This window comes from Plasmodium brasilianum (assembly GCF_023973825.1).
Source record: "Plasmodium brasilianum strain Bolivian I chromosome Unknown PB_00_02, whole genome shotgun sequence".
In the NCBI taxonomy this organism is placed as follows: Eukaryota; Apicomplexa; class Aconoidasida; order Haemosporida; family Plasmodiidae; genus Plasmodium; species Plasmodium brasilianum.
In genome coordinates this window covers 96,722-113,834 of record NW_027122950.1, presented here as the reverse complement: position 1 = coordinate 113,834, position 17,113 = coordinate 96,722, and the positions used below count along the sequence as shown (strand labels likewise).

Sequence of the window (17,113 nt, the reverse complement as noted above, 5' to 3'; positions counted from 1 at the left end):
GCATTTGTTTTTATTAATAAATCAAAATAAAAATTGTGCAATAATTTAAAAATTTACGAATTAACCTATATAAAAAATAAAGATATATAAATGTGTTAAATCCTTTAATTTACTCTTATAAGTAAGTCCTCCATTCACATATTTTTTATTGTATAACCTACGATAATCTTTTGTTATATATATTTTGTCTTAATGACAAAATATAGGAAAAATGTATGAATGCATTATTAATTATATGAATATCTAATAGGCTCAATATACAATGAATACATAGAAATTTAGTTCAAAACTTTTTAAAAAATATATAATTAAAAACAATATTATGCAAAAGTTATAACTTTATAATTGAATCATAGGATTATTGTATTTAATTGTTAATAGTTTTAAAAGTTACATATTTTTTTGTTGCATAATCAAAAAGATTTACTATACGCTAAAACAAATAATATATTTTTTTCTGATTTTATATAAACACTATAATTAATATAATAAATTATGCACTAAAAAAGCAAACTACATATCTTTTAGAAACAATATTTAATATAAACAAAAGCATTATTAATATGCGTTTTATTTGTATTATATTTGGAAAAATAAACTAACTCGAGAACTCTCATATTTTTCATATTTCAAGTTTCATAAACATACAATTTTCAACCATACAAGCAAAAATTAACTGGAACAGTTAATAACATATCATACTGAACTTATAAATAATGTGATTATATTAATAGACAAAGTAATACAAAGTACATAGATATTATTTTCCTTACACTAATATATCCTGAAGTAAAAACAAAAAGAAAACTACAAATAGTATGAGTTAATTAGTGAACTCATAAAAAATTCCAAAAAAAATCAAGTGCAAAAATTAAAAAATGCCTAAAATAAAGCATGCATAAATAAAAATAAGAATACATAGAATTCATAAAAACACGAAATGTATTATTATAATAAATAGTAGTAACCTTCAAATTTATGGCATTCAAAGATAATCATAATTTTCTTATTCAAAAAGATCAAAAATTCAGGAAAACAAAATGTACATTGTATTAATATGAAAATGAAGAAAACATAAATTTTTATTCTTAAAGGGTTAAATATGAATTTTGTAATTTATGAGCATATTTACTATATTTTCGCTTATTTAAAAAAAATATATTTTTCTGATATAAAATTTCTTAGCCTTTGTAATTGAAAACAGTACATTTATAATAAAAACCTTTTCGATGAAAATAAAAACATTGTTTCATGTGAAAATAAAATATATGTATTAATATTAATTATTCAAAATTATATATATCATGAGTTACGTAAATTCATTGGGGAACTAATTAAGGACATTTATTCGTAATTTAAAATTCGTACTAATTATTAATATAAAAAGAACATAGATTATAATTAGGAACTATTATACTTTAAATAAACATATTTTTGCAAAAAAATAATAAATTATTTCAATTCAAGTTCTTTCAATATTTAATTAAAATGAATTCACTAATTTAATTATTTGATCACATAAAAAATAACCATATGTATTCTATTTATTTGTGAATTTTTTACCTAATTTACATATAAACAATTTTTGCAGAATTTAATTAGATTTATATTTAGTATCAATAATAACATAATGATCGTATTTAACAATTAACAAGATTGTAGTCATTTAGAACTCCAAGCTAGTAAACAGTAACAAATAGCCATAATTAAAAAGGATATTATTTCATTATATACTTATAATTTCACTCATATACCATAAAAATAAAACTAAATAACTTTTAAGTATGTGTTTTCAATATATATGTTTAGTTAAATAATTTCTGCAAAACATATTATATAAAATAAATATTAAGGGTTTTTTTAAGTAAAAATAAAACAATATATATATATATATATATATCAGTGCCTCATAATGTGTTCTGTTAGAAATATGAAATACGAAAGATGACATATTTATTGTTAATTTAAAACTAATAATACATTTTTTTTTATTACTCGAACTAATAATCATTTCAGGATATAAAAAATATAAAATATGAGACCACATATGTTATGTCAAATATAAAAAATCTTAGTTTTATAAAATTATACGAGCATTTCATTTTTTATTGAATTTAAAGCAAAAAGAACTATTATTCGTAGAAATCTATTTATATGCATAGATATATATATATAATTCCATATGTTTTTAATTAAGCAGAAATAATATTTTAAAATACAAATTTAAAATATGAAACTTTCAAATTCACATAAAATGAACAAGATATATTTTTATTGTTGTAAATAAAAGAAATTAGTTATACGCGTACTCATTCATAATACTTTGGAAATTATGCCTAGCTTAGTAAGTATATTACTAAAAATGTTACAGTAATGGCTTCATTTTAATGACTTATTTATAAAAATATATATATTCTTTATCATTCGGTTTACTCTCCCATTAACTTTATTTTATTATATTTTTCATTATTTCTTAAGATCTTATAAGTTACTATTATAAGAATACTAGATAAAATAGTCATAAGTACGCTAAATAATGCTATAAAAATGTAGAATTCTTTTCCTTTTATCAGTGGATCTATAAATTCTTTAAAAGTATACCACGATGAATCCTCAGGAATTTTATCCCATATATCCTTCAAAAATGACAATCTAGATAATATGGGCATTCCAATTCCCAGCAAGAGAAATATAGAAAACATAGCAACCCCAATTCTATATTTTCTAAATCTTAATTTTTTTAAAGCTATATTACATATTTTTTTGTTTCTTTCAAGAAAATGATCATAACCCTTTTTTTTAATCCATTTTTTTTCAAAATGGAAATACTTTCCATCAAACATTGCATTATTATAATCTATGACTTCTGTATAATATTGCGCCTTATTTAATAAGTTTCTTTTTGATTTCTGACTTCTTCTTTTGGGTACCTTTTCATTATTGGATATGTGTTTCTGCACATTCAATCGATTATTCAGAAATTTTTCATTAAGCTTTGTATTATTTGGATTTTTATAAAATTTATAATTTGATAGTGATCGATAATTTCTTATAACTAATATTCTATCAGAGTGAAAGTTATCATCTGCGGATTTATTAAATATACTCTAAAAGAATAATGTAATTATTTGCTATATATTTGTATACAAAATAAAACACTAAAAAAATAATTAATAAAAATAATATATATAAAATAAGAATAATTCAGAAAAACATAAATAATTTTGTTATACCACATCATTGTTAAAATGATAAATCCAAGTTAGAAGGAGGAATAAAATAATTTTAATAAATATGACTGAATTAATTTTATATTGCATTATATAGATCATTAATGTTGTAATATATTACGGAAAAAATTAAGGATTATATATTACACTTCTAATGATAATTAAATCAATATTTATATAAAAAATTATTTATATTATGGTTTTCTAAATATATAACGAAATGTACTAAATTATTGTAAAATTTATTACAAAACAAAATAAAATAACTTTAAAAATATATTACATAATTTTTACTATGACTTTATATAAAAAAAAAATCATTTCCATTGAAATACAACAATATTAATTGATTCATAAATATTTAAAATATTTAATTTGTTCTTTTAATATAATGCACTAATTAAATAAATAATTTTTTAATCATGTTAAGAATATATATAGATATAAATATTCGATTTAATATTAAATATATATTTTAAGTTTATATACTGTATGGAATGTAGAGAATATATATGTAATAGATTTCTATACATATTAATATAACAATTAATAATTTCAAGTATACTATTCTATTAATATTTCTAATTTTATAAATATTGTATTTTGGAAAAAATATTTATTCTTAATAGTATGTTAATTATTATAATAATATTAGTAGTTATAAAAAAATAAAACATATTATGATGTGTTGAATATAACACATTCACTAATTTATTCATAATCACATACAATCTTTCGTTATGTATAATTTTTATAATAAGTTCTATTTATATGTTACTACTTAATTTATGAATAAATAAGTATTCTATTGAAAAGGAATAATTTATATAATATTTTTATAGGTTAACACTTTAAAATTACGATATTTTATTAAATTTAATTTATTCCATTATATTTAAATGATAAAGCTTGTATTTATATATTTAAATTTTTAATTATTTTATTTTTATTAATTACATATATTTAGAAAAAATATTAACATAGTTAAAAAAGATATTAAGAGCATAATCGTAATAGAAACATAATGTGCATTTACATTAATTCTAGTATATTTAAAACGAATAAATTCACAAATAAGAATAATATATATATTGTATAATATATACGTAATAAACAAGAAAGTTTAACCATATTATATATTAAAATTTATGATTTGCAAATTTTTCTGTTGTTAATTTTATAATTTATACATTATTTTTTATTCGTTTCGTTAAGAATATATAATGACAAGAACATATTTTAAATGTAAAACATAATAAAAAGACATAAATATATAAACAAACAATATTTTATTAAAATTATTTTTAACGACAAAATATATTAGACCTATATATTTATTGTTATTATATGCTATAATTAAAGGAAATATAATAATGTGTTATGTCCAAAATATAATTCTATACATCCTAAACTTTACATTATATTATGGTTTTCTTTAAAAATTTTTACTCCTCTAAATGAATAATTAAATAATTTTAAATGATTCAATATATTACAAAAATTATCATTATTATATTCTTATATTTATACAGTATTTATACATTCATAGTACTATGTATGAAAACTCTTATATAGCTTCGTATAATTGTTATCATAATTTGACCTTTTTAGATTTTTGTTCACATCTAATATTTCATTATAAAATATAATTCACACAATTTTTAAAATGTATAATAATCCATATATATATTATAAATTTAATTATGAAAAATAAGCTCACTTTATATTGTAATTCTGCTAAACAATTATTTATAAATAGTGCGTGCCTATTTTAGCAAGCATGATAATTTTTAAACAATATTTGAAATTTTTTTTAAAAATGATCTATAATTCTATAGATAACTCTTATCCCTAATTAAGAAATAAATAAAAAGAGGTTAATTTTTCCATAAAATACTTATTTTACTCTTTTAATATTTAAAACATAAGTGAATTACTCTTTCATATATATATGCATACTAAAGTCGTAATATTATTTCAATCGTCTGTAGATCCAATATTATATTCTGAAAGAATATTTTTTAAATCTATTTTTTATATTAATATATTTTATTTTTAGGCGTAATAATTTTCAAATCTATAAGATTTTAGAATGATTCATTTTTATTTTTCATTAAATAAAATTGCCTAATATGTACTTAACATATTTTTGCATTTATAGCGGAAATTTTAATAATCTTTTCTATATATTAAATTTTACAATTACTCCAAAATTCTTACTATTAAATTGGTGCACTTATTTAATTAAAACTTCTACAAAAATATATAAAAAGTTTTTTAATAGACTCATTTAAAGCAAAAGTAATCAAAAAAAAATCAAAAGAAATATACTTATGAATTATTTAATAAGAAATAATTTTATTTTTTAATTACATATTATTTACAAAAGAAATGTTATCTCTATAAATTAATAAGTAATTATCAATATAAACTACTTATATTTTTATACTACTTCATAGCAATATTAAATATTTATATATTAATAAAGATAAAAAATGAGAAAATATACATAAAAAAATACTCGCAAATTATTATATGAATGTAGAAAAATTATATATCTTTTTTCCTTATCTTTAATAATAATTTATCCTTTATGCATACATATAAATGTATTTCAAGCCTTATTATCATAAAAAAATAGACAGAAAGAGGATTTGTATATATCTTTTATTAATTTTTGATTACATTTAATTTATTCGTTTAATCTTTTAATAATAAAAATTATTAGTATATTTATATATAAATTTCAGTGTAAGTTATATTTAATTAATTATTGTGATAATGATTTAATATCACAATTCACCAAAATAATAAAATAATAAAATAATAAATAGTGTTAATTCTCCATTTTAATGTGAATATATAAAATTATTAAGATAACTATTATAAGAACCCTAAATTTAATAAATATATTTTATTATATATTTATATTTTTTTTTTTAAATCATGCAGAATAAAGTAAAAATCCCTTAATAAATGCTTTAGAATGAAATTTTTCCATATGGTCGTTCGCATAACACTTATTTTATTTAATAAATATTAAGTTTTCTCTTATTTAATATATACAGACAAATACAACAAAATATATTTGCTTCGTTTTATGAAAACAATAAAGGACATATATCCTTTTAATTTAAAGCTTACTAAACATTTATATATATATATGTCAATTAATAAAGGTTTTATTCTAAAAAACGATAAAAAATATAAACAAGCATTATTTATAGTTAAAAAATAAATTAACACAAGACGTCAATAAAATTATATGAATTGTCTTAATATATATTAATCATAGTCGACAAGCTTGTATTTTTTATAGGAATTTATTGAAATACACAAATATATATATTAATACAAAAAATTCAATTAAGCTGAATAGATACCTTAAACTACGAAATGAAAAATGTAAAAACATTCACACTCGCTAAAAACTAAGAATATTTTTTTTACGATTGAGTAAAAAAGGCCATATATATATATGTTAACATATATAAATCAATAAATTATCGTTATATTTTTTATGTAAATACATATAATGAAGATATTAATTCATATTGAATACTTAATCTCAGAAAGAAAAATATTACTTATTATATTTTTTATCTTTTTTTAAACTTAATTCTATTATATTTTTTAACTTTTTTATGATAATAAACAATCGCTGATATAAGTACGAAACCTAATATAAAGAAAGGTAGAAAATATATTATAAAGTAAAAAAATGCACCCACGCAGTAGTTAGCATACCTAGTAGCACCAGCCTTTTCTAATTTTACTACAGTATTGAAGAGCCAACTTAAAGGTGAATTTGTCAACCATATATGTAAAGATTTTATGGCTGGAGAAATTGCATGATCATAAACAGTTCCAACAATTGTGCTGTCAGACACAGGTGAAAAAACATGTATTATATTATACAAAGCATTTGCAAGACCATATCCACCAAATTTATCTAATATAAATGATAATGATAACACCAGAAGTAATAATAAAGGTAAAGCAAATCGTAGTCCGTATTTTTTACTTATTATTTTTTTGTAAATATTTTTGCTAATTGTCCTGTTTCTTTTAAGAAAATCGATATAATCCAGTTCTTTGAATATTTTTTTTTCTAGTTGAGAATATTCTTTGGTTTCAAATATACAAGATTTATTTTTCATATCTTTTTTATTACATCTTGCATTCTTTGGTAAACTTCCATTTGATAGTTTTTTTTTTACGGACGCTCTCTTTTCATTATTAGATATATATTTTTTATCTTTAATTCCATTTTCTATATCTTCTTTTAAGCATCCGTAACTTGAATTTTTATCCTGTTCATATATTTCCAGTAAACGAAAATTTCTTGTATATAATTTTGTACGATGATTATAGCATTCATACAAAGTTTTATTATGCGTACTCTGCAAAAAAAAAAGTTATCATTTAAGTAAATGAATGGACTCTCAGTAAAAACGAAACACTAACAATATAAATAATATAAATATACTTAGATAATATTATCATACCACATAAACGTAAAAACGACATATCCAATTTAAAAGTATAAACTTAGAAATTTTTTTAAATAACAAGGAATTAATTACTTGTTCCATTATACGTATTTTTAATACAATAATATATTCAGGAACGATATAATTAATAATAATAAAATGTTATTTTAATGATGAAGGTCACTATTATTATTTAATTTATTTGTTCTTTATTATTTCTTTATAAACACATAGTAAATAGTTTATAACTGTAATTTTTTTTTAAAACAGACTTAGAGAAAAATAATCTCAAATATAAACTGTATATTTATTATCTTAATGTTATTTACAAAAGACATAACTTTAATTAAAATAATATAAATTGAGTTCATTCATACATATTAGGAATAAATAAATTATTTATTTAATATAATAATGTAAAGAAATAACTTTTTTTATTAATTCTTTTCAAAATTAATAACTAATATATATATGACTTCTTAATATTTCCAAATATTGAGTTTATATAGAATATAGAGAATATAGATAATACACTGTTCTCTACATTATAAGAATAATTAATAATTTCAAAAAAGGTTACCCATTAATAATTATAATTTTATAAAAATTACAGTTTGAAAAAATTTGTTATTTCTAAAATAAAATTAACTATTATAACTGTGTAATAATAGTTATAGTAAGTCATGAAAATAACATTTTGTACAATTTTCTTTTTTATTTTATATGTATTATTAGCATTAGTTACTACGTTAACCTATGAATCTTTTTATGTATTATAATAAATTTTAATAATCAAATATATAACAAAATATTTATGCTAATAAAAGCGTATACGTTTCAGAGGCAAATAAGAAATGATCTATGTTTTTTTTAATATAATATTTGAACCTTAAACATTTTAATTACATATACCTTATACTCTTATTACCAAATGCAAAGTTTGTAAATTTATGCACATATATTTTTTTTTCTTTTCTTTTTTATTTAACATATGTTTTTAGAAAAAATATAGTTAAAAAATTATAGTTATTTATATATATACATAGTTATTGTTGCATGAATGTAATAACATGTGAATATTCTTATAGGAATAACGTTGCTGTTTAACTATTCCAATTATTAAAATAAATGTAACATTTTACTGTCAATATATTTTATCATTTATGTTTAATTAATTTTCATAAGAAAGTATTAACTCCAAGAACTACATAAATTAAAACGTAAAATAATAAATGTTCTTTAAGGAACTCATTTAAATATAAATCTTCATGAATTACAAAGTTAATAATATACATATAATAATTCATTTTTAAAAAATAATTATTTTATTACATAATCATAATTTCATAATTGAAATATAAAACAATCCTAAATATATAGTAGAAATATTCGTACATCAAATAAATTAAGAAAAAACACATATATATTATAATAATTTTTTAATGTAGATGATATATTATATGTACCTTTAAATAAAAAATACATATAAGAACAAATGGACTAATTGTTCTGTTTTGTAAAATAAAGAACAATGTAATTTATTAAAATTAGAAGTAGTATATATTATATGTATTAAAAAAAATTATTCAAATAATTAGTTACAACCTTAAAAAAAAAGGGAAAATTTTTTTTTATAAATATATAAATTGCCTTATTTGTTCAGAGTATTTATACAGATTGTAATTTTCTATATTAAATTGAAATATCACCAATTTATTAAAATGTAAATCCACATGAAATATATACACGTATAATGCTTTCATATAAAGCACATATTGTTTTTGTCAATATTGCTAAAAAATTATTTAACATCTTTATGTATTTTCCTCCAATATACATATATATTTATATTAAGTCAGAACACTATATTACCTCAAAAGAATAATTTATAATAAGAAAATAAATGTAGAGATATTTATATTGATAAAAATAATAAATGTGCATATTTTTACTTTTATTTATTAATATACATTTTCTTATTATATAGGATGAAGAAAAAAAAATATACAGATATAGAAGAATTTATTTTTTTAATAACAAAATTTCGTTAATAATAAGGTAAATTTTTATTTTGTGTTTGCAAATGATTATTTTTAAAAACCATATTTTAATTATAAGTATGTTTATATTTCATTTACTTCTGTTTCAGCAGCTTATTTTAAGAATTTTATCAATGCACAAATAACTATTAAAATACTTAAAAAATAACTAAATGTAATACAATATTTCACTCCTGTTCAAAATTATATAATCATCTTATTACGTATATCTTAAAATATAAAGAATTACTTAATGGGATAAGAAGTAAAAGAAGTAAAAAAAATACAATGATAGAATGTATTCCTTCATATTAAAATATAAAACGCTACTCAAATATATACAATATCTTAATCTTTATTTATTGGCAGTATCGGTACATTTCCTGTATTTATATGAAGAAAAACCTCTCATTTATTTTAACTTATCAACAATAATATATTTATCACTGAAAATGACTTTTATATAACGCATGTCCATTCTTGTATAATATTTGAGATACAAAATTTGAATTATCATTATATTTTCACCAACTCTTTGCATTATATATAATTCAGCGTTATCATCTGTACTTTTGGAAAAATTATATTAAAATCCAATTAAAATTTATCTAATCCTACATTATTTGTACACCCCACATATTCTGATAATAATGTATCACTTTTTAAATCTAGCGGTACTTTTTCACGGATATAATTATTTAGAAGTATATGAAGCTATAATACAATAAAAGGAAAATATTTTTAATATTTATAATTTGATTAATTTAATTACTCATAAAAGAAATTTCATTATAGGTATATACTTATACAAAAGGCGAAATAGATAAAAAAAATAAAGCAAAATTGATGTTATATTAATATATCTCACTACGGAAATAAGTTGATATACAAATGAAAGGGGTTAATTAAAGAGTTTTAACTGTAGTAATATATTTATTTTTTTCATTCTAGTTAGAATTATTTAATTTATAATATATGTACGTTAGTACAAAATTCATTCCTTTTTGCATAATAGTGTTATAATGTATAGTTATATCTAATGTTGTTTTATTTTATTTTTTAAAAAAGTATGCCTTACATAAATAAAATATAGATATAATGTAAAAAGAAGGAAAAGAACATTTTAAAAATATTTTCGTAAATATTTCCTATAAAGTTATTTATACAAAAAGCAAAGTAAAAATAAATCAACTTTTTTAAAAGTAACTCTATTAATAAATGCTCAAAATATACATATATTCGTATATGTATAATAATACTTTTACAGAACTATTCTAAACCATTTCCATAAATACATTTCACAAAAAATAGATTGTTAGTTCATAAATATTTTATTTTAAAATTACAATAAAAATTATACGGTAATAGTACATATATTAGCATATATAATACACATAGTTTTTAATATTTTGCTCAGTTTTCTAATGATAAGATTAGATATATAAGTATTTTATACCTTTTAAATATTATTAAATAACTGAAAAAACACAAATCATTGAATAACATCTAATAGTATTCATAGGATAAAAAAAAAATTAAAAAAAAACAAATTTTTTTTTTCATAGTATAAATTATAATCTAACAAGTGCCATACATCTACGACATATAGTACATTCGTACAAGAATTAAAAAATTCCTTTCTAATATTTAATTCAAATACTAATTTTGATGTTTCATAAATTATTATTCGATTAAACACTTGTATATATTCAAAATATACAAATCTCTTAGAAACAATAAAATTTTTATGTTATTTAAAAAACTGTATTTTTTTTGCTACTAAAATAAAATTTATTAGATTTAAGGATCATTAAATTTATACTTTTTTTTTCTTTTATTTTTTTGAGAAAAAGTATAAATTTGTAGGTTATACAGAAAAGGTAATTTAAATAAACAAAAAAAAAGTAAATGTAGTAAAAAAACAGTTCTAGGAATTATAATAATTACAAGAATTAAAACTACTATAAAAGCAAATATAATATATAAAATAATTTAAGATCTAAATGATTTAGATAACAAATACGAAAAGATCATGTGATAAATAACATGCAATACAATTTAAGAAATTATATATTGCATTTATTTTCATATTGAAAACTTTATAAAAAAAATAACAGTGAATGTACTTTTTATTAAATTATTATAAATATTAAAGCAAATATTATATTAAATTAGAGCTTTTATGTTATTTGAGAAGAATATATAAAAACTTTATGTTTTTAATATGTTACATAATGCATATTATCCTATGCTATTTAACAAAAACAAGATAATTATTTATTTATTTTGTGTTTTCGTATTCAAACAGTAAATATATTGATATAAATATATACAAAATAATTTTTCATTTTAAACATTTATATAAGTTTTTCATGCTGATAGCACTTTGTAAAAATTTACAATTTGTGGTTATATAAAAAAGTATAACATCCCTTAATAAAAAATAATATCTAATAGAAAGGCTACATAATAATATATATTATATAAACAAATAATCTTCCTTTAATTGTTTTCTAAAACTCCTTGTAATTAAAAGTGATTGTAGTTTTTAGAGCATCAGTTTTTTCTATATTATTATATTCATGCTATATTTATTAAAAATATTGAAAAAAATTTAAATTAATTGTGCATATTAGGTAAAATAAAAGAATCAACTATAAAAAATTTTGATTTTTCTTGAAATATGTAATTAGGTCACAGGTGAATCCATTCAACATAAATGAATAGCATTATTAATTACATGTGTTTATTTTAGATGTGTATCCATTAATTCACATATAAATATTTATATTAATCCCTTAATACTTTAAATTATTCTAGATATAATATCACTTGTATTAATGATTTTTTATAAATATAATATTTAAAATTATATTTCAGGCTTCTTTTAATATAACGTGTTGTTAATGTTATAATAATAATAAGACATATTATTTTTTGTATTTTAATATTTCTCTTAAAAATTAATTAATGTACGACAAATATATTGTCAGTGAAATTATAATTTTCCTGTTGTTCCATTAAATAATATTTTTACAATAATCTTAATAATATAACTAGTAGATAGTTTTTACAACACGAATGCTAATGTGATTGCTACTGAAATATGTTAAAACAAACGTAGATAAGCTAAAACAATATATAGAATGAGGACAATTACGAGCTTCATCGACGCTTCTTACATTTTAGTCTAAAATTTAGCTGACTTTTATTTTTTTTAAGTGATTTTTTTTATTTTAAATATATATAATAGTTTCATATTACAAATAACTTTATGTATATTAATCTAATATAATTTTTACAAAAATAAAAAAAAATTATAGAAAATATGGTATAATTTTGTTTTTTTTTAAGTTCCAATTGAATTAATACTTCATATGTAAATTTTCCTGTATGTGCAATTGATGCAAGCTTTTTATTATTACATGCGTATGTTTTCTTACAAATTTTTTTATTCGTATTGAATATTATAAACATGTGCGTGCATACATAAGTTCATTTTACTCATATGTATATATATGTGTATACATGTAGTTTGTCCTCGGAACTACAACAAACTTATATCTTTTATGTTTTTCCTTTATACCTTTACATTAAGGTCGTGTATTGGCTTTTATAGTTCTCGCTACAAATAAACTACTCAAAAATCCGTATTGGAATCTTTAATAAGGTTAATAAAAATTACGCTTGCACTTTTGACTAAATATAAAGTGGGACTGCTGTTAAAGGAAATTCCTCTGTAACTAATAAATTTAAACAATGCTCTCTTTAGGAGGTTTACATAGTTTTTCATGCCCCGTTTCTTTATTAATATCTTTAAGTGGAATAACTATTTTATTGAACTTTATACATTATTGATATTATCCCTTGACATATATCAGAATTTTATTAACTTACTCATTCTATCCTATATACATAAGTGTTTACATAGACTCATCTACAATGTAGTTATGTAAGGTACTAACATGTTTAAATACTTATAAAAAAATTTCCACCATACAAGCCTTTGCATATAAATCTGTGTGTATATGCACTCATATGCGACTTGCCAACGTAAATATTCTAACAAACCGAAAGATAGTTCATGAAAAAAAAAGAAAATATATACATATATAAGTGCTTGTTATGTGCATAAATAATCATACACTAATGAATAATACTATTCTAAGAATGTACATATACATAAATGTATCCTCAAAATATTTTATTTTTTTATCTTAATGAAATTACAGCTCAACAATAAATATATTGTCCGATTTACTTTGTTTTAAATTATCTATGTTCACATTAGATTCTTTATAAATGTATTCTTCTTATAAGGACAATAACGTAAAAAAAATTTGACACATATGCATATGACACTTAGTTATATTATGAAATTCCTAAAATGATATAGTAAGGGGAATTAAATAAATAATGTTGTATAATGTGCACTTTTTATTACATGTGTTTGTTCTAATTTTATCATGAGAACTATGTGCATGAGAAAAATCTTGCATGAAACTTTTTAGAAACAGTACCAAATAATGTATAGTATTTTACTAGTTATAAAAATAAATATATATTATATGAAACATAGAAAGGTATATATGCGGAAAAAAGTAAATGCACTCATCATCCTAGGAATGTATGCATATATATACACATATGCATGTAAACATACATGTACATGATGTAGCAACATAAAAAATACATAAACAAATTTAGAACATAATAGATTTTATTTTTTATATTCCCAAATCACAATGGAATACATAATTACAAATTTATTTTCATACCTTTTTATCTTTATATACAAAGACAAGTGAGAATAAAGTAAAAAAATAATGTGAACATTTACTCTTCACTTTGATTTTATTTTTTTTTTTTCATTTATTTTTTGTATTAAATATTTACATTTATATCTGTCTTATATTTTTGGAAGAATATCTTTCTAATTGTCCACTCACAATGGAAAACAAAGTTAAAAAAAAAAATATATATTTTAAAATGTGTGTTACACTTATATATTCGTTATCGTACATAGTTATACTTTATGTTATTTTGTTTTTCTTTTTTTATGATTCTTTTTTCATTTGTTCTGGTTTTACTTTCGTTTGTTTTCTCAGCTCTCGTTTTCATTTTTCTTCGTTCTCTTTTTTTTTATCATGACTACCATTTATGAGGATTATGTCGTTTTCATAAAGACGTAAGTAACCTAAAAAAAAAAAAGTTTATTTACCACTATATTCATATTGCTAGTTTCACAATGTACATCTTGTTAATAGTTTCTATACTTTATTTTCCGTTGTTCTAAAATATACCTATGCATACTCCTTTATTATTTAAGGGTACAACGAATAATATATCCAGAAAACAAAACACCTAGACATATACAGTTAACATGCTTAATTTACAATTATTATAATATCCTAATTCTCTATTCATATTTCAGTGAGTTCTTCACCATAATAAAATCGTAATTTATCTTTTTCCTTCTTTGTAAATATTCCTATACAAGTTATTTTACTTAAAGTTTAACAATTTGTTTTTATTTTTAATAATGATTGTTTAAAAATTAATTACAATAAATAAAAGTACAAAAGAAAGATAAAAGGAGATAGTTTATATAAGAGATAAAAGAGAGAAACAAAATATTTAGATAAAAAAGATAATATAAATTATAACCTATATGATGCTTTATAAATGCAATTACATATGTGATATATATTATTTGCTTATAAGGGCATACAATTATTTATAAAGGGCTCAGAAAATTTTTCTAAAAAAAAGAAAATATATTATCGTAAAAGATTCTTTTACATACATGTGCATATATATTATACATATATGAATAAATATTTTAATAAAATACAAACTTACTAAATATTAACTAAAAACACCTATATATGTATATGTATTTTACACTAAATTAAATAATAGTAATCTATTCACTTTAACCATTCAGAATAACCCATATATGTTACTCTAACTTTTTCCACGCCTTAATTATATTTTTGCAAAAAACAAAACTTTTTCATTTTCTATTTAATTGATAAAATAATAATTTAAAGTGTATATTAAAGTGAGATAATTAAAATTTATATTAATATTACAATCTCATTTGAATCCATATAAAGTCAAATTGAATAGAGGTTTTATAATCATTAAATTTACTAAAGAATTGTTGTACATAAAATTGCGTAATTTACAGTTATTTAATTAAAACATGTAAAACTAATATAAATTAATTTTTAAATAAACTCAATTAAAATTTATATAACCAAAAACGCAATATCATATATTTACGAATTATGTATATAAAAATATAACTTTTTTTAATTTTAATTTAAAAAAAAAAAAAATAGTAATAAATATAAATGAATTAGTAATATCATCATAAACTATGTACATTTTTATATATCCTTAAAATCATATTAATTCATTACTTAATATATTTACAGATATAAAGATACTATATAAATAATGTTCCTTCATATTATTATATATTGTAGAAATTACATATTTATTTACGTACCAGTAAAAAGAATATAGCATTTCTCAGAACTATACACATTTTAAAAATTGCACTATTATAGAAAAGAATGAAAAATAATTTATTCATATTTGCAAATAATATGTGATTGCATTTAATTCATACATTAACTTTTGAATCACGTAAAAAAATAAAAAAAAAAGAATATACTTTTTTTTATAAATTTACATTATATTCTATATATAAATAGTTTATTCTAAATTAAATAAATTACAATAATAAGAACAAAAAATATATAACATGTTCTTCTAATTCTTCATTTAATTGTGTAAATATGGAAACAATAAGTCCTTAAGCATTTATAAATAATGGACATTTAATAAAGATATTATTATTATTATTTATTTATAACTTCAAATCTATATCATGCCCAAAGAACTAAATTACATTAAAAATCATTTTAAAATAAGTATTTTCATAACTTATTTCCAATAAAACATAATTTATATAGTAAATATCAAGTATTCTCTTTAATAAAAAAAATATATATACATAAAAATCAATACAACAATATATAATTACTATCATTTTACTAAATATAAAAGATAAAATATTTGTTGCAAATATAAAATTTTTAATGCATTTTCTTAATAAACTAAAAAAATAATTAATTTATATTAGAAAAAGATAAAAACATAAAGTAACAATTTTTATATCATTTATAAATTATCGCACTTCAATTAAACTATATTAATTATTTTAATACATATTTATTTTAATACACATATATTTTTTATGAAAATCTATTTAAATATAAAAATAGATATATGAAGTCACTGTGCTTATTTAGGACAAAACTGTAATTTATAATACAAA

General features: G+C 18.8%; 2 protein-coding genes across 2 annotated transcripts; both read right to left on the bottom strand.

Annotated features, from left to right (window-relative positions):
- Positions 1-2,429: 2,429 nt before the first annotated feature.
- Positions 2,430-3,320, bottom strand: MKS88_000085 (uncharacterized protein; the record flags this gene model as incomplete). Its single annotated transcript, XM_067219417.1, has 2 exons — positions 2,430-3,107; positions 3,234-3,320. 2 exons carry the CDS (start codon positions 3,318-3,320, stop codon positions 2,430-2,432), a joined length of 765 nt encoding a protein of 254 aa, XP_067070243.1.
- A 3,272-nt stretch (positions 3,321-6,592) lies between these two features.
- MKS88_000084 (uncharacterized protein) lies at positions 6,593-7,825 on the bottom strand (the record flags this gene model as incomplete). Its single annotated transcript, XM_067219416.1, has 3 exons — positions 6,593-6,619; positions 6,962-7,633; positions 7,739-7,825. 3 exons carry the CDS (start codon positions 7,823-7,825, stop codon positions 6,593-6,595), a joined length of 786 nt encoding a protein of 261 aa, XP_067070242.1.
- Positions 7,826-17,113: the final 9,288 nt, after the last annotated feature.